At 44.2% G+C, this 19,487-nt stretch overlaps 1 protein-coding gene across 1 annotated transcript in view; it reads right to left on the bottom strand.

Moving 5' to 3' along the window:
• Window positions 1-10,296: 10,296 nt before the first annotated feature.
• The window catches only part of LOC118511584 (histone acetyltransferase KAT7), a 57,816-nt gene continuing 48,625 nt past the window's right edge, over window positions 10,297-19,487 (bottom strand). Inside the window, exons 6-8 of the mRNA XM_036054836.1 lie at window positions 18,812-18,969; window positions 18,028-18,123; window positions 10,297-12,982 (exon numbers count right to left, since the gene is read on the bottom strand). Of these exons, the coding sequence (XP_035910729.1) occupies window positions 12,863-12,982; window positions 18,028-18,123; window positions 18,812-18,969 (374 nt within the window). The 3' untranslated portion in view covers window positions 10,297-12,862. The remainder of the gene's footprint in view (window positions 12,983-18,027; window positions 18,124-18,811; window positions 18,970-19,487) is intronic.

Raw genomic sequence — 19,487 nt, forward strand, 5'->3', positions numbered from 1 at the left:
GATCACTTACCAGATGATGCAATGCTGCTGATGAAACAAGTACAAATATCCTGATTGGTTTGCCGGTACCTTGGACCGGTAGTGTTTGGTACGTGATGTAACGCACTTTGCTGCTATGTTTTGTGTGTCTTTCTTTATCAACGTAATCACTTATTGTCATTTCAGTTTCCGATTATTATCAGCCAAGAGTTAATTAATGTCACACGTCACTCTGCTTGCTTTCCACAGCTTCAGGGTTTCCACTTGAAAGCGTTTCGGTGGCTTTCCACTAGCCGTTACATCACTGTGCACTGCAGGACAAACACACACACACACACTCGCCGTTGAACAGCTGTTCGGGGGTCCGTTCACGACGAAAGCTTTGCTACCTTCCGATTGTACTTGAATCATTAGTGTTCTGCTGCTTCATAACACCACACTTGCACCAGTAGTGACAGCCCACGCCAGAGTGACTGTTTGTTTGATATTGTGCCCTGGCCATCGTCGGAGCCCACCGAAATGTGCGACCAAACTTGGCTGCTGTCGGATTTGAAATAAAATTTCTGGCGGCCACCAATTCCGACCTAGGACGATTTTTCGGACCATCCATGCTGTCAACCACCGCTGCTTCCGAATGCCGGCTAGAGCCACCGCCCTGGCTCTCATCCCTTCATCGCCCTACGCCACAGTGCCATCGATTGTCCTCCAAGAACATATAGTCGTGGTACGCGCTCTCTCGCTCTTACTTACTATCTCTCTCTCTCACACACACACACAGACATACCCAATTGGGTGTGTATGTTTAAGTATTAGTCCTCACAAGGATGCGAGGACATTTTAACGAACCAGCTACTCACACAGCTACGCACGCAGCGTAGTGTAGCTATACATATACGCACTCTACAGTCGGAGGTCAGAGGCACTCGGACGGCGAGCTAGTATACAAAACAATTTTTTTTTGTTTGTCGTTCATTACCAGAAAGCTTTCCCAAATAGTATGTTGCGGCCTGTGACCACCGAGAGCCCGAGATCGTCAACCCGATGGAGCTAGGCTCGGGCACTAATGCACCGTGTTCGGGTCGTGCGAAAGCGCAAACTCGTGCCCGTGTTCGTTGGGACGCAGTTTGAGAAGCCCAACCGGTGGTGGTGGTGAACGGAATTTCCGTACAATCACAAAAAAGTAGATATGGGAGTAAGCATTACGAGCGTTACGATGAATACTATTATAGTAATAGTGATGATTTGTGTTGAGAGATGGAATGCAGCTACCGTTCCTCGGAGATGTGCCTCGATAGTCCTTAGACACCTTTGGCTCCTTTGGCTGGGCTGTGGATTTCGGGAAGTGAAAGGCAAGTGGCTTCCATCGTCCTTTTTTTTTTCGTTACTCACACAGCTTCCATCGGAAAAAAGTGCGAAAAAAACCCTCCGCGGGGGGGTTAAAAACTGAACTTCCGTGACCGTCAAGTTCCTCCACATTGCGGGATCATATTTTCGGCAGACAATAAAGAAAATCTTATCCCATCCCCGACCACGGCTAAGGTTCAATGGCTACGCAAATGGTAGCTATTGGCGCTTCACGCGCACACACAGCACGGGTTCAAAGTCTTCGCATTAGGAAACAACGACATGGGATGAAAGGTTTAAACCATTCCTGGTGCCATTGACGCCACACCGCGAGATCGTTTCCGTCCCCGGAGTGTTTTGTTTGAAAGCAGAGGGCAAAGTTGGTTCAACTGCAGGATTATGGTTGGGGCTACGATGAAAGTTTTGCATTGTTTGTGCGGGTAGTACGTGGTTGGGAGGATGAAATTAGAGTTGGCATACAGGTAATGCAATGTCGGTGGTGTGTTGAATAGAAAGAAATAGTGGTAGAGGCATGATTTTTAATATAAATTAACTTTATTAAATAATACTAGGAACTATCCTGTGTATGGTGCGATTACATATGCACTAAACTTTACTCCATTATCATTTTATCGACGTTCAACGCTTGGAGATGTATCGCACAAGTGTATACATTATTTTATTTATTTATTCTCGTTATTACGGGTAAGCCTTCATCAAGAAGCCTCAATGTTTACAAGGAATAATTTTTCCACTATTTTGTCTTATCCCGGACATACTAGGTTAGTGTGTTGCGATTGCAATTCAGTTGTATTACAGCGTCTTTGATCGTGGCTAGGGACGAATACGGACGTATAGGGCCGAATCGCATACATTATGTTTAAAGTAATTTTGATTGTATGAGTTATATGCCATTTAAACTGAAATTGTCATAGTTCGAGACTTACTTAATGAAGGGATGATGTTCAAAAGTTTCTTTGTGCAGTTCGGTTTAGAATTTCGAAGGTAGAGCCATTTCAACAACGATCAATTTAGGTTCAAGAAGGCTCACAAGGTTCTACTGTCATCTAAATCATGTTTGTTGCGTTCAGACAACGTTCAGAGGAAGCGTCGTCAAAACGGTCTTGAAGATAAGTGTCCATCTCTTTTATCGACAACGCACCCCCCGTCCAAAACATATTTTTCCCAAATCGCGGGCTGATTCAATTTTATTTAACCACAAACTGATCGAAATCGTCCCGGCGAAAATCGGTCAATCTCTCACAAATTTTCACAAAGTCCTTGCTGAGGGGCAGTAAGCAGGTTGATTAGCTTCGGTACGGATGCAGTGATCCTTTAATGGAACACACGCCATGACACCTTTACCGATGCCCTACCACCTTGAAATGATTCGGCCTACTATTTCTTGCTTTCTGTGACTTTTACCCGTAGCAGTGTGACGACCGGCGCCGAACGATTCAACGGTTACTCGAACGATCAAAGGGTGCAAGCGCCTCCTGGATGATGGATTTGCGTCTTCAACTTCTGCTTTACAGTTGTGCAACAACGTTCAAACGACTGTAATCTAGCCCATAATCGATGTTTTGTTCTATTTTAAGAAAAAAGATTTTGTACGAGTAGATTTCAGGTAGTTGTGGAGCGCCTCACAAACTTTAGCTTCTTTGTTAGAAAGTAGATCGTAGTTCCTTGAAAGATTATTAGTTCCTCCGATCTAATTTACCATCTTGATTAAAAGTAGCAGTGACGGTTTTGGGTTAAGTTAAGTCATCTGAATTTATTGCATTTATCTGCATAAGTAGTGGTGCTGCGATCAATTTCCACTGACACTTAACCGATCATCTTCAATCAGTAAGGCTTAAGTCATAAGTTGAGATGCGTTAGCTGATGAAGCCAATACTATCTAACCGCCCTTTAAATATTTTTCGTGGGCTTCATTCTTCCCTTACCCAGAGTATTTTTTATATCATGCTTTTAAGTACAAAACAGAACCGTTTCAATCGTTTTTCGTGTTTCCGTTTTTCCTGTGCCATATGTGAAGAAATGCACGAGCTGATGGATTGGACCTCCCCGGCACTGCAGGATGCACTTTGGCCACGCGTCACAACTGCTCCTTGTGGTGCACCAACCGAAAAACAGGCGCTCCTTTTCAGCACACCGGCACACCATTTCCTGCCCACCATACCCAACTCACCCGCCGACCGCGTTACTTTTGATGAGTTCCGGAATGTTTTTATGCTCATTTGATCGGTGCAATTTATTTCACGTTAATTCTGTACCACTTCTTTGGCAATCGCTTCACTATCCCTCGCTCCTTTCTTTTTTTGTTTTTCTTCTCCTCGCTCATTGCGCACACCGTGGATCGCGCCCTATCTCGATGGCGCGCGCGCGGCCCTGGATGTGCTTAATTGTTTATTTTTATGTTTCATTCGTTACTTCGCATCTTCGCAAGCCAACCCTGAGCGCAGTTTGGTGGTGGTGGTAGTACGATGCCCACTGCTTTGCCTTGCTGCTGTCATCCCGTCAGCCAAAGTTCAAAGCCCAGGCCGAGCAATCTTAATTTTCGCCAGTTTGCCATCTAGGTTTCCGAGTGTGAAGCTTACCATTCTGAGATAGCTGCGTGTTGCTGTCTCTCGCCCAACAAGACGGTGGCGATGAGCTTTCGGCTTGCACTGCACGAAGCCGGGTTGACCACTGCACCGGAACAGCAGACAATTTCCTGTAACCTTCGACGACACCCGTCACCGGTGTCTGCAGCAAAACAATCGGCAGGACTTCTTCATTTGCTTTGCAAGTGTGGCTACGGGCTGCCGCGTGCTCGACCCACGTACAATGTTGCAAAACGGCCGGCAGGCAGTGTTCGAAACGCCCGGCGACCGGCACTCATTCGCATCAACCATCATCAAGGATGACGGACCGGCTATCGTTTCGTTTTGGATTCTTAATTGATTTTAAATTCACCTCGTCTGTTCGGTGCGCGCAGTGAGCGGCGGTGGCAGATTGCATCTTGCGTCGCTTGGGAGATCATCGTTCCAAGATTGGCACGGGGTGACATGTGTAAAACGCCCCCCCCCCCCCCAAAAATTGGCTTCAAATCATGCTGGCCACTGGTGCACATCGTCAGGGTAGAACCACCGGGGGAAAAAAACAAACAAAATTATTCCGAAAAAGAAAACACAAGCCACAGCCGGTCAGCGGGAGGCTCCAAAAAAGGTGTGGTTTCGGTTACTCCGGACCTAACGTAAACGGGTGCTGCGCTGTGTGTGCCGCTCTTCTCTTCGCCTTATTTTGCTATTCTGATGAACATCAATGAATGGTTACGATATTTTTATGTTTCATTTCGGCTTCCCGCCCCACCGGTACGCCGGGAGAAAGAGTTTTCAATTTGCAGCAACAACCTGTAGGCACGCATCGGCAACAGTATCAGCGCCCGGCGGAAAACCCTGGGCCTTGTGGCGGCTGGTTTCATTTAATGGTAACGACGTTGGGATTAAAGCCGGTAAGCCGCTTAATAGCAACTAAATGGTAATATTTGTGGAATTTAATCAATAAAGTCCGCTATCGAGCTGGCCGGCAGCGTGCGAGCAGGTCGTATGACTGCCGTATGTGCGGCAGGTTGCTTTGAAAATGTATCCGTTTTTCTTCCACTGTTCAACTACAGGCGTTTGTTGTTTCGGTGTTTTTGTTGTTGTTGTTTTCTCTCGCTTTACACTTGAAACCAACACTCGAACACATGAGTTTTATGGTTACCGTATAGATAGGTAGTGGCCGAAGCGGGACCACCCGGGACCTCAAGGGCGGAAGGAGTTTTGCAGCAAATTACGCAGCCTGTCGGTTTGGTGCAGATTGCAACCAGCTAAACCAGCTTGATTTTTGCTGCAACAATTTGTCTAAATTGCGACAAGAGCAATTGCTAATGTACCTTAGGCCACGTGAACGTTCGCCTGATCAACTTGCTGATGCACAAGGGATCATCTAATTGGACGCTTTATATTCTAATGTATTCAAAGTAATCTTAAACAATGCACTTGTACAATTTACAATACAATCCAGTTAGCCATAGCCATCCTGAAGTTAAAGAAGATGGAAGATCAGTTGAGGCTTTGATCGACAAAGTGAGCACAATCATAAAAACTTTTTTTAAAACCAGTGTATTCAGTATGGGATGATCCGGTGACCCTGGCGATCGGTCTTCATACGGCAGGACCGGGGTTCAAATCTCATTCGGACTGCCTCCTCGGATGCAGGGCTTGACTACCTTGCTACGGGTAAAATCAAGTCACAGAAAGCCAGAAATGGCAGGCCGAGACCTTTCGAGGTTGTAGTGCCACCGAAGAAGAAGAAGTATTCAATCACATTTTGGCACCGTATGGAGCTCTTCAATGACGAGCTGTCCGATGATTTCACCATCGTGCAGAGAATTAGACTCGCCAGGCTCCGGTGGGCTGGTTATGTCATGGAAATGACACCGGACGACCCAGCCCGTAAAGTGCTTTAGGGCCGTCCACATGGACAGAGAAGGCGTGGTAGGCCCAAACTAAGATGGAGTGATGGCGTTGATGCGTCCACCAAAACGGCTGGGATAATCGATTGGCAGGCGAAGGTGTTGGACCGTGAGTGGTATCCAGCATTGTTGCAGCAGGCCAAGACTGACGTAGACTGACTCCGGTATCTTACTTACTTACTTATCAGGCGCTTCAACCGCTTTGCGGTCTTGGACTGCTGCAACAATCCTCGATACCGCTCACGGTTTAGCACCGTCGTCTGCCAATCCGTTATTCCGGCCAAAAATCCTTCTGAGCATCTTCCTCTCGGACGCGGCTAAGAGCGCTTCGTCAGTTTTGGACTGAGTCCATGTCTCAGAGGCGTATGTGAGTGCTGGGACTATAAATGTTCTGTACAGTCCCAGCTTCGCCCGTCGTGACAGGTATTTAGAGTGGAGAAGTTTCCTCAGGCTGTAGTATGACCGGTTGGCAGCCAGCACCCTTGCGCGTATCAGCTCGGTATCAAATAGTTTGTTAATAGGACTGAACGATTTTTAAGGTCTTGGAACATGATGATTGTTGTATGCCAAGTGCATCACCCTTCTCGCTGAATAATGATCGTACGGCTTCAAACTAAGTTAGACTTGCCAGACACCGGAACCACGAACCGTCTTTGTGTAGTCCTTAAAACTTAAAAAAAAAACTTTTAAAACCCAACAAAACATGTTAGGACTACCCTATAGCCTTTTAATTCAATTTATTCCAATGCCTTTACTTGTTTTTGTGAACAGAAAATATGAGCTGAGTTATTCTTATTTCTCTACTTGCAGCATTTTCTTTTTGCATTATTTACAGCAGCAGAAGCTTCCGTAGTATCTTTCCCTTAGATGTATCTCCCACCTGGTGGTGTGGTGAACATTCGATACGTTTAGTTGCACACAATTTCTTTATCTCAAGCAGTTCATGTTCCTTGCGGTTTCGATATCAAAACGCAACCGGTTGCGCGAAAATGATCTTCCACCCGTGTTCCAGCCAGCAGCTCAGGCCACAGCCCAATTCCCATCGAATCATCGCCCGTGCAAGGCTTCCCCCGGTTCGGAAGCAGATCGAAATCATCCCACAGCCCGTTTGCCGTGAGAACGTTTGGCGTTTCGAAATCATCGTTTAACGACGGGAAACTCCTTCCCGTCAAGATTAAGTAAAGCCCTACGCATTGCACACACACACACAAAAAACCCCCCGAGATACGCAAGCAACCCCAGCAGGCTTCGGATGGCGCTTCGCAAGAGTGAGGTAGTGCATCATTGTGCTTTTTTCCTTTCCGGTGTGAATCATTTCGTGCGACCTGAGATCACGCTGCTGCAACGTGAGACTGACCGCGTTCGGTGCTGCCTGCCGGTGGTGCACTTTCTAGATCTAGCGACACGGGTCGGCTCTATTCGCTTAATTTTCGTACGTATGCCGGCATCCGCCCCACGTGGAAAAACAGGAGACGCCGCCGTAGGAAACGTGTGTGCCAAAGTTGCCGCACGGTACGGACATGCATCGCACCCGTCGTGAGCAAGAACCGATTACGTAAAAGGACCAGCTACGTTGGCGCCCGGGCACACGAATTTCCAGTGCTGTCGCCGGACACGTGAGCATGGTTTGTTCGACGGGATAACAGGCTGGCCTGACCTGCCGGTTCCAGTCCGACCATTTAATATGGTTGTCCCGTGGGGCAGAATAAAGGGCAATGGAAAAACAGGGGAATAACAATGTGGTAACGAATATCGCTTCCGGCGGATCAGGGACACAGTAGGCCTCGGGCAGAATTTGTCACCATTTTGTAATCGCATTACTGGCACCCAGAGCAAACGTTTGTGGCTCGTGTTCAAAGCAAGAGGATGTGTTGTTGCCCTTGCTTTAATGACTAATAATCAATAGTAATGTTAGGACCAGGCGAGGCATGCAAATTTGTTCAGATTTTTTGAGTGTTTTCAGCCATTGAAGATCATTCAACAGAGAGATGTACCTAAACTGTGGAGGATCAACCTAAAAGCGTAAGGAGCGAGCCATTCCTCGAACCTCGAACCTCGAAGGCCTCGAAAGGCCTTGCTCTGCCACTGTGGCCAAGGATAGCTAGCAAGCACTTTCTATATCCTTGCTATCCATTTGATTATCAGTTCGAAACCGAAATTTTTAAATCCTGTAAATTACCTCATTGAGTTATTAAGTATCGAGATGAATTTTTAACTCAATGTAACCCAATACATGGTCAGCATTACTTATCAAGATTGTTAAGCCAAGAGGAAGAAAGGGATCTTACTCTAGCTAACCGTTTTAGTAGAATTATTGCAGCAGATTCTTGACTGTACTTGACATCTTCTAATGAAATAATTTCAATATGCTATTATTAGTAGTTATTATAAACAACATTTTCTAAAGCTAATCAATGAAATATCCGACGGTTAAGATTTCACACAAGTGAACACTCCCCAAGGAACTCCTTCCAACGTTCCTTTAGTAGGCAGCAACTCATGCTGTTTAAAATTGACCAACACAGCTTAAAGAACACCAGCAGATGACGGTCGCAGATCGTACGGTTAATGTGATCCTGTCCTGGTGGTGCACATTCCAACGGCGCACGAGTCCATCACCTGGCATTATCCGGCGAAACATCCGATAATATGATAATTCACCACAATTTTGCATCATACACATCATCATCGGTTCTCGTCGTATTTCCCGAGCAGAAGACGCGACCTACATACACGTCTTCGCAACCGGTAAAAGATCCATCGTACGGAGGACATTGTCACGATCAGCATCAGCTTCTCGTACCCTATCATTACACGTACCTTTGCAACAAACCCTCAAGCAAAGGCTCAAGGAAGGGGTGAGGAATTAGCTTATAAACCGTGCCGTGGTGTGCCGGAAAAGGACGCTCGGAAAACAATCCGAACACCACGGGGGGGAAAGGTTTACGGAAAGGTGTGTGCCGCTTCATGGTGTTACATTTTGTTGTTATTATTAAGCTACATCTTTCATGATGAGATGACGCTTTACTTATCGGTCATTTCAATTAACTGAACGTTTTACCACACTGCACACACACACTTTGGCGGCTGAGCCTAAACTCATTAATTTTCGAATTCCTCACATCGCTGCTGTGACGACAGTTTTGCTACAGGCTGCATACATCAGCTCACTTGTAGCTCGATTGCACCTAATGATGGTAATTTCGTGCGGTGTTTCAATGCACACCAAAGCCTATGGGATGCGTAAATAAAATTAAATGAAACATTACGCGTTCGGAACGGTTTGTTTGCCCCGTTGCTGTATTGAGAATCGGGCGTCGGTTGATTTTGTTTAGTACGGCTCATTACACCAAAAGGATTTTATTTTTCTTACCACAAGGATTGTTACCACAAAAACATTTTTTCTCTTTATAGAGAGCAAAATATCAAATTTATTTTAAATTTATTGTATTACGTTCGTAACTGTCGAAACTAAGTTGCAGCTCTAAGTTGAACTCTTTCAAGGATCGGTTTAATTGTAGCACTTCTTCTTCTTCTTCTTCTTCTTCTTCTTCTGTGAACTCATCGTTTCATGAAAATTCTACGAATGCATGAGTTGATGATTCTAATCACACAGCCTTACAAACGATTTGCTGTTAGCTAAATATGCAAATAGATGGTGAAGCAGCAGAAAGAGTAGTAAATAACTTTCCCATCTGGCTGGCACCAATACATTGGTTGACCTGCACAACAGGAAGACGCGAAAGACGAGCGAAAACCGAGAACCAGTTTGGAAGCATGCAAACGGAAATTCCCAGCACGCGTGACGCATCCGGAAATAAGCGAAATTTTTCCTCCAGCAGCGTGATTCATGCTTCATCGGTCTGGATGTCTTAGGCGCCCAACATTGGAGAGCAAAAGGGCAGTATCGGTTTGCTTTAGCATAGAACAGACATTTGTTATAGGTGATTAACATTTCGGTGTACGCAACTGAAGTACAATAATGAAATGTCCTTAAAAATGCAAGATTCACAGTTTTAATTTAAAATTTGCTACAGTTGAGTTTTGAATCATTTTATTTGTTGTTTCTTTCTATCAATTTATTTTTCTATCAATTTTATTGGATGTCAATCAATTTATACAAGTCAATTAAATAATGTGGATCCGTAATGCCGTCTTTGTCTCAACGAAAAAGGCACCCGGAAGAGAAGACAGCTTAGACAACGATGGTTCCAGGACAACGAGACATCTAGTGGTAACCCTCTGCGCACACTCTCAATCCTGTCAGTGGGCACAGGACGATCCAGTGCTTAAAGTAGTTATAGGCTGTCCGCAAGCACATGGCAAGAATAAAACAGGATTTTTTATTTAAGGAATTCTACGGCATCCCAACATCAGATTGTGATTGAAGAACCCGATAGGTTAATAAGTAATAGTTATATTACATTTGATATGGTTCTTTCTATGAATAAAAGGTAACCGTAGATGCTGAATTTATGCATTATAATTTATACTTCATTTATTACACGCCGAGGAGGAAAATAAACAAAAACATTAAAAATTGATCTATTCTACTTGCACGATCGCGAATGAATACATAGAATTGTGTTAAAATGTAATCCTGCTTACTGTTTGTACTATACACTTTTTCTTTAATTTAATCTAATAACCTAACACATTTACTATCATTCTCTTACCGATACTGGGGTCTATGATGACTTAAGTTAATGCGTTTTGACGTTTGTCGGTTGAAATGCTGCTAGCTCTCCGTACAAACCCGCAAACAAAACCGTTGCAACGAATTGTTTTCGTGAAGATTTGTTATAATTAATAATAAATAAAAATTATTTATTTTCTTTCGAAATCAAAAGCGTTTTAAAATATGAGCTGTACACATTAAATGACCTTTTATCCTTGGTTACCGACAAGACGTCATAAAATGGATTCCAAAGCTAATAGTAATTCGTATCGAGGCAAGCCACGCCAAGTGAGTGCGTGCAACCCCGTTGCAAACCCTGCCGCCGAAGTTCCTCAGCCTGCTAACATCCAAGTGCATCACCAGCGGACACCTTCCGGTTTGGCCAGGTCAGCTGGACCGTTGGTAGATCAAGAAGACCACGCAGCTGTCGCTGCCGCCTTTAAACCAAAGGATCTTTCCTCGGAGTGGTCCTCCGAGAAAAACGATCCCCGTCTTAAGTCGTCTGTTCTGTTGGAATGGGCCACCGCAGGTACTCTCACCCGAAGACTTGAAACCTTTCGTAACGATTACTCAGGATTTCTGCAGCTCGTGCGCTCATCATACGCTACTCAGCTACTCGAAAAGAGCATTCCCTGAGGAAGAGCCTAGCTGAGTCGCTGTAAGTGTACTACTGTGTTACGCTCCTCTGGCGCCTCTCTAGGGTGGCTTAAAACCCTGGCTACTGCCTCCCCGTGCTGCCACTGGATGGCGGCACGAACGCCGGAACTCACCGTTCCGGTTAGCGGAAACTAACCAAAGAAGCAGGTTGGTGATTCTTCCGATCGCCAGACTTGAAACCGTATAATAAAAGATACGACAGGAGCCCTTTTAAGGGAACAACTCCTGCAAGGGTATGGCGTATGAGCGTGGAAGCAATTTCACCTCAAACGCCATAGTACGGAAGGTCTCCGTACGGAGTGGACTTGGGCCCCTAGACTCTGGGCAAATGGGCACTGGATTTATTCGCTATGGGACTGGTGGAGGAACCATCCTGCTCCCAGAGTAAAGTGGGGTGAAACCCACTTGAAATGGCGAGTAGGCTAATGGGACCCCTTCCGCTCAAAAAACCGTTGGCTGGTCTACAGATACGTTCTGAGCCAGAGTGCCCCTAACACGGGTCGCTCGTACAGTAGTTGGTTAGACTTGTTCCCCGATTCACGCCTGGCCCTGGCTCTGAGTGTGTCGCTTCATAAGGGCATACACCAACCCTCGCATGGCCTCACTGCTTGCATAGATAACCCGGGGGTGGCTGTACAATACTGGCGAGGTGGCGATAGCTATTCCTAATAGAATAGCCCTAGTTGGTACCCAGATATATGTCTTTGTATTTTAAAAACTGCAAGGAAAGTGCTATACCTTCCCGCAGTAAGGTGGCGCAGAGGACGACCAACTCTCCTTTGGCGTCCCGTACATGCGCAAAAGTATCAACAGGGGTGAGCGCAGCTATCCCTGAACATAACGTGGCGTAGCCCGCTCAGGAGATAGAGAAGGCGAGCTTTTGCGAGCAGATAAAACAGAGAGCTCAAGAGCTCTTCGACTACGTTTGCTCAAGAGATATGACGGGCAAAGTAGTCAGGGACTTGAGCGCCAAGCTATTAAATTTGGCAGCACAAACCGCAAGGGCCGAGCAGAATGCACTTAAGTGCACTGCTTGCAAAGGAGAGCGAGCTCTCGGGAACCGAATGGGTCACAAAGGCTGCCCATTGAGTGCTTGAGGGAATGACCGGAAACAGGATGACTGAAATTCTTCAAATCAACCTGCAGCATTCCGCAGCCGCTCAGTATTTGTTTACTGCACGGCAAAAGCGAGCCAAGCAATGGTAAAGTTATCACACATGTTAGCTAATAGAAGAGGACCCTATCATGTGTGGCAACGTCCTTGTAAAGCTATCATGTTTAAAATTATCCGGCTAAAAATGTCTTTTTGTCTTACTTAAGTCATCATAAACAGCACAGCGGTTAAATACTTAGTTGAAAATCTTTAAATTACATCTATAGCTAAACGGTTCTGTACACTGAGCGGGCGATTGTGCAAATCTTACAAATAGTTGAGGAAATGTTTTTACCATTACGTTACGTATTAAATGCACTGCATGCTAAAACTTCGCTCGCTAGCCGTTGACGATACGATGCATTCGAGCGGGTAAAATTGAATTACGATTTTGAGGCACGAGTCCCAAAACTGGAACCATCCCAGTGTTGTCATGAGTTTAAAAAACGCCTCGGAAATTGTTTTTACTTGTACAATTGCTGTTCGTACCTAGTGTTGAATGGCCGGTGTTGTTGTAGTAAGTGTGAACGTTGTTCATGTGTGGCTGGCGCTAGGATGATGGCGTCGATGGCGTGGGTGCTACAAACGGTGTCCACTTTAGGCAAGATTGATCAATCTTGGGCATGTTACCCCGACGCTTTACACGTTCCTCGTACTCCTCCAGAACATCCTGAAAAACAACACAATAAACTCCAGTTTAGTGAACACACAGAAAGCGGTGGCATAGTGCTAGGTTCAATCCCTTAAAAAGCCTTGATGGACTGAGGAAGGCTTGCAAAACTTGCTTTGCAACTGCACACACAAATAAAATGGCATTTAACATTTAAGTACTTTGCAAAAGCAAAGCCGATTAACACGAAACGCGATGTAGCCGCTCATACTCATTTCATGTGCCATTAGCAGACACTTTCGCGTGCACGAAATTGCATCGCAATGTACAATTGCTTGCTTGCGTTAAAAGAAATTAAATAAAACAACTTAAGCTAATTAAAGAGAATCCCATTAGGACGCGGTGAAGCCGACGAAGGCCTATCATTACTTGCTCGAGCAGAAACTGATAAGGGATGAAGATTACGAACGTTTCCTTCTTAGCTGCTGTGCGTATGTAGACTCCTTTCGGGCGTCCTATACGCGCTTAAGTGTGCCGCCGTCAAGTTAATCTTAACAGCAACTTCAGATACCAAACAAAAAACGTAACACGAAACTGTATCGACCATTGATCCCACAGCGATGTTCAGCACTGAGCTACTTGTGGCAGCGCAAATGACTTAATTTATATAGCGGGCTGCAAGAAGTAATCGATCCTCTTGCAAATCAACAACGTCACACACACAAGCCAAAAGCTGGATGATGATTACAGTATTGACCAACGAGCTTTTTATGCTCCAACATGCTTGTGATTAATAATATCAGAGATCAAACGTATCTCGTTAGCAGCAGGCTCTGGTGGTGCATCTTTGGGGTAAAGCACGTAATTTGGTGTTTAAATTGGTTTTGTAAGTGAAACATTTATCACAACATTAATATCGGCGCTGGTGAGTATGGCTTTAGGTCCACACCCAGATACTGCCGATAACTGTTCCGTAAAGGCTTAACATGCTCATTATAGTGGTGAAGGAATTGGGAGCAGTTTACAATTCCCCCAGGATATTGAGATGTTAAATATTTTGAAAAATAAAGTTCTTCAATTAAGTAAATAAGTGAAAAAACTATAACTAAATAAATAACTGACCTATCATATACGCTCCTATCCTCTGCTACTTTTCAACTACACTCCATCCAAGCCGCTAATGAGTACAGGTGAGTACATCGTACACAGCCCATGAAACCACCTGAAGATGGGACACCCTTAACATTGACTCCGCACACTTGTGTCGCTGGCGTTTTGCCTTGGAAGGGGCAAAGCCGAAGTTGTGTTCGCTCCGATCCGGCCCCAAAAGCTTCAGCCAACTAAATCGGTTAGCCATCGGGCCCGTTTCGCAAAGTTTTCGCATTTTTTCGCAAACCAGGCGAAATCCCGGAAACGTCCATCAAAAGAGCAATTACACGCTAATTAGCGAGATACGGCCAAAAGTTCCGGGGCGCAGGCAGCACACCATTTCGCAAGCTTTTCCAAGAGCCCGGAAGAGAGAGAGGGGGCAAAACGGTTTTGGAAGCGCTTCCGTCGGCCAAGGGGAGATAAACCAACGAGGTCATCTGCTGCGAATGGCTGAATGTGTAAGGTGGGATCGGTGCGAGCAGGGCATTTGCCATTTTAGCTAACTTTCGAAGTGGCTGGCAGGCTGGCTGGCTGCCCGTTCGGACGGATCTGCTCTAGTGATCGTGATCGAGGCTATTTGCTTATTGACAGTCAGAACGCGCACAGTAGCGGTGTAGTACGGTCTCCTCTGCTGCCTCTGCCACCTCGCTAATATACCCTGTGGAAAGGGCGGTGACGGGTAGTTGCGTGACAGCGACCGACCAGCTGATTGCTCGCCGAGGCTCGTTTCATCAAACTGTCAAATTTGTTGAAGCGTACCAATCAGGTACCGTTAGCCGGTGGTAGTAGTAAGCCGTTTGCGGCGCAAAGTAGCTGACGATATCTAACACGGATCGGCCAAGCGCATCGATTGTTCGTACAATTTGTAAACTAAAAGATGGTCAACCGATACCGATCACCGGTGGCTGGAAATTAGCAAAACCCGGCACCGGTACCCGGTAGCCCTTGTGACCAATTTACCTAATGAATCCGTACATTTGCAAACACGGAGCAAAACAAAACAGGGTTCCGGAGGAGATATCTCAAACCAGGGGGTAACATTTAAATACGAAAAGCCGTAGTTAATCTTCACAACAGGTCATTTGTAAGAAGAGATAAAAAAAATCTTATGGCAATTCTATATTAGTAAGTGAAGATCGAATGCGAGTTGACCCGAAAAAAGCCCCGTTTGGCGATAAACACACCGTTCATAATTAAGTTATTACTCATTTGCATTTAAAACGGCTCAGGGTTTTTTTTGTTAATTAGATATTTTTTTAAACTTAAAAGCCAAAAAAATCCTACGTTGTTTAAGGATCATGAGCAGCATTGCGAATAATGCGAAGCGAAGGCAGAGAACTGCAATTGCTACTGTACGCTGGGCAGTGCGTTTCGAAATTCCCGAAGAGATATTGAAGCAGGTGATACGGGAAACACACGAGAATTGTGTTTGAAACCGATTATCTTGGAAATGGTATTCAGATGGAACCTATGGCCTTGCGCTGGCCTCTCGATTGACAGTGAATTTAGGCAAGAAATATTTTAAAAGCTTCTCGGCTGAGCACTTGATCCGGGCAGCTGGTTTTATGTGGATTGACTTGATTTGGACAGTGGTTCAAGGAAGGATATCAAATTTAGGGCTTTGTTGGATTAAATTGGATTCAAAATGCTATCCACGTCATGCAAAACCTGTGCTGATAGAATTAGCCAGTTAAGACATTACGCCGAAAGATAGCATTTCGGCTGGGAGATTTATTCTCCAAATATTATTTAAAACAAAAATGGCTATCGATAAAACATAAAAACCATCAGCTGTTTTGCTCTGTTGTTTTGGCAAAACAAAAAGATAATTTTGGGATGCGATCGTTTCATTCTTACTGCTGATCCTTAATCCTTTTGGAATTGGGCAATAAGCTCAACAGGTGCACCAGGGGTGCAATCGCTTTGGAAAGATAAGCTTCAAAAATCAAATTTAATTTACCAAAACAGCACTCCACTACTCTCCAACCCATCTTTCCCCTTCCCTGCGGACAGGGGGGCACCAGCCAACTGTTAGACCACCTTGCGTGTTTGTTACACCTGTGGATTCCCGGGTTGCTTATCCTGGACTGATAACTTTTCCAAATAAAAGAAAAAAAAGCGCACACCAACCGCAGTCACGAATAGCCTTCAATACGTGCAGCTTAAAAACTGTTTTAATTGCGCCGCTGGCCTTATAATTGTATTTCAATTGGACGCCCTCTTACGGCTACTTCTAACAGCGCAACTCTAAAGTTCGAGTCCGGCCTAAAACCCTAACGCTGCAGATGAGAGCTTCTAGAGTGCATCCGGAATTGTTTATTTTTCTCACTTGATAAGTATCTCCGTCCGATGCAACTTAGCCCCGCTAATGGCATGGGAGATGAGGCAAGTTTTAACATCTTTGGGGCTATTTTTCCCTGTCTTAACATTGGTTCGTTCCTTCGAATGGCGATGCTAACGCACGTAATCCGGTCGAACGAAACCTGCGCAGCTGCGAATATCATTAGTGTCAGTTTATTTGCAATCTGGCGGTACGTTTGGCATTTCCTAAATAACTTAGGATCACGTATCGGCTCGCAACCAAACCGAACATTGTTTACAACCCCTTTCGCCAGCGTTTTAAATCGTGAAGGTGATTTAGTAACATGGGACCAGCCCCGTACATTGCAGTTCCTTCATCCTTGGCAAGGTGTTGCGGCAGACTCCAGAAATTCAGAATCAATGGAGAATGATAATTAACGCCATTAGCATCCCGAATACTTCATTACCAGCAAAGCGATTCGGGAGAACTTTCGGTTCAAATAATGCTTCTGCAAACAATGTTGCCAGCGGCGTTGCGTCCATTACCAGCCTGTCTCGTGTTCAATCAATTTTGGCACATACCCGGTAAGGAGCTGATTAACCATATCACGAACGTGTATCGATGCCCGATTGCTTTTTTTGATGACGCAGGATCGGAACACGCAATAACTGTAATTAGGACCCATCGCAAATCGTCAGGTCCGATCGAAGGGTAAGCCAAAATATTGAGACAAGAGGGCCATGAACGCACAATCGATCCGATAGCAAACCTGGACCATACGCGAAGCTCCCGGAAGGGATTCTTGAAGTTAATAGGGCTTCCAGGTTGGTCACGCGGTGACAGCTGCGCCAGGCATATACCTGAAGCCATAAGCTTTATTTCAAATCATAATAACTAACAAATTATCAATGCATACAGAAAGAACAATTTACTTTGGTGCAGTACAATCATGTGTCAAAACCATCCAGTTTAATCTGAGTAGATTGTATGGTAGAACTAAAAAGAGCTTAATCGTTTGAACAACGAAAAGTTTGTTCTAAAATACGCATACCGGAATCGAAATGATAAAAATCTTATTGCATTTGTTTTCCTGGTTCCATCAATTGATTCACACATCAATAAATGATAATACATTACGGGTTCTCATTATTTGTGTCTCCTTCCGACAAAGCACACGAATTAAGAACTATAACAATAAAATATTATAGCCTCTAATAATACCTGTCCGAAAAAGCGTTGAGGTAGGGTTGTTTGATGTGTGCAAAAAAACTAAAAAATTTGTATACATTCGTTTCAAACATTTCTAATTCTAATTCGCAATCATTTGTATCTGTTATTAATGCTTAAGCAATCGGTTAACGGCTCTAAACCAGGTAGTTAAGACAAATGAAATAACACAAAACTTCAGCTTGCGGTTAATTTTGAGCTACGATCAACGCTCATTTGGTAGCCCATAATTAGGCATCGTTTTTTGGCCCCCATTCACTCCTATGGTTCTTTTCAACAATGCGATCTAAACTATAAAGGATGCGTATGGTAAAAATAAGACAAAAATTCACCCCCATGAAAAAATCCAATAGCTGGGCGTACGATTTTTGCACAAGTCAACCGACTGTCGTCTTTCGTCCCAAACAGTCCTTCTTCCTTTACTCACCTGTTTTTTGAGTATAATGTGCTTCCCTTTCCAATACTTCATCATCCCAAGTGCCTGCAGCGTACTGACGATATCATAGGAATTGATCGCCATTTCCTGGAAAGACAAACCGAGAGCATATTGTGTAAATTAAACATTAATTAAACAAAAAAAAACAATGCAGCAGAAATATTTGGTTCCATTAGATTCATTTGCCAGTTTTATCTTTGAGATCGTTTGCTTAAAACAAAAAAAGTGGCAGCTGCATCATGAAACACGAACAGAAATGGTGATATTATTTTGGCACGAAATTGGGCACATTCATCACGCTGAACATAATGGTTATTTAATTTGTTAATCAGCTTCCACTAAAGTGATGGCAATCAAATTTGAGGTGTGAAACAGTGCTTATCATGCCTGCAAACACATTAATTCACGGTGTGACAAACGAAAAAACAAAAAACAGGGTAAATATTTCATCACTTACAACACTCAGCCAAGGATGCAATAACAGCTGTCCTGCTAATTGCATCAATATATCGGAACCCTTTAAGATCGGGTTTTGACACGTTTGAGTGATGGATGGTATGAAATATTTCAGTTTACGAAAAAACATTCTGCAAATTTTAGTTTAAAAAAAATTATCATCCCAATTTTTTAGTTTTATTTAAAAAATTATGCGAAGATAACAAAAGAGTAGATCGGCAATAATTTGATTTTTATGTTATTGGGTAGGAAAATCCTGGCCGCATTACTGGCAATATTTGATTAATAAATATGAATTGGTACACAAAAAGCTATTTACCTGAGAAATATCCTTTATGCTGAGCGTCGTTCCTGGTCGGGAGCAAAGATAGGCTAGCAGCACGTCCTTCCAATACGAGCGATAGGATATTAATCCTAAATCTGAGAGCGGTTTTTCGGGCGAGCCTATTTTGCCTTCAACTCGTGTCAAGAGGTAACCTGTGGAGGAGGGGAAAAAGTAAAAAATATTGTAAAAGAAAGAAAACTATAAAACTGACAATTTTGATATAAATGAAGGGCGAGTTTGTTAGTTCTCAGCTTGATCTCAATTTGATGTACTGTTTAACATGGTAGCGTAATTTAAATTTGTAGCAGTTATCGCATTATTACATATTATCTCAACTTCTTCGTCCAATGGATTTGATTGCCAAGCGCCCATGCTCCTTGGACAGTGAATCCAAGGTTTTGGAACCCTGTTACAAAATCTACAGTTGATACGGGCAAAAAGCAAACGAGCGATGATTTTGCTTTAACCAGCGCAGCAGGTGATGCTAAGATAACGAAATGACCAAATTGCAAGCACGAGGGTTAGATTCGTTCGATGAACTTGGGCTGAATGTCGAGAGGATTTCACCACTTGGCAGAGCTGACAGCTGTACAAAGATCAATGACCAGAAGTGTGGCGTTCATTGAAGTTTCATCCCTCTCAAAAGCCTTGCGTGAGCTTGACAAATCTT

This window comes from Anopheles stephensi, chromosome 3 (genome assembly GCF_013141755.1).
Source record: "Anopheles stephensi strain Indian chromosome 3, UCI_ANSTEP_V1.0, whole genome shotgun sequence".
In the NCBI taxonomy this organism is placed as follows: domain Eukaryota; kingdom Metazoa; phylum Arthropoda; class Insecta; order Diptera; family Culicidae; genus Anopheles; species Anopheles stephensi.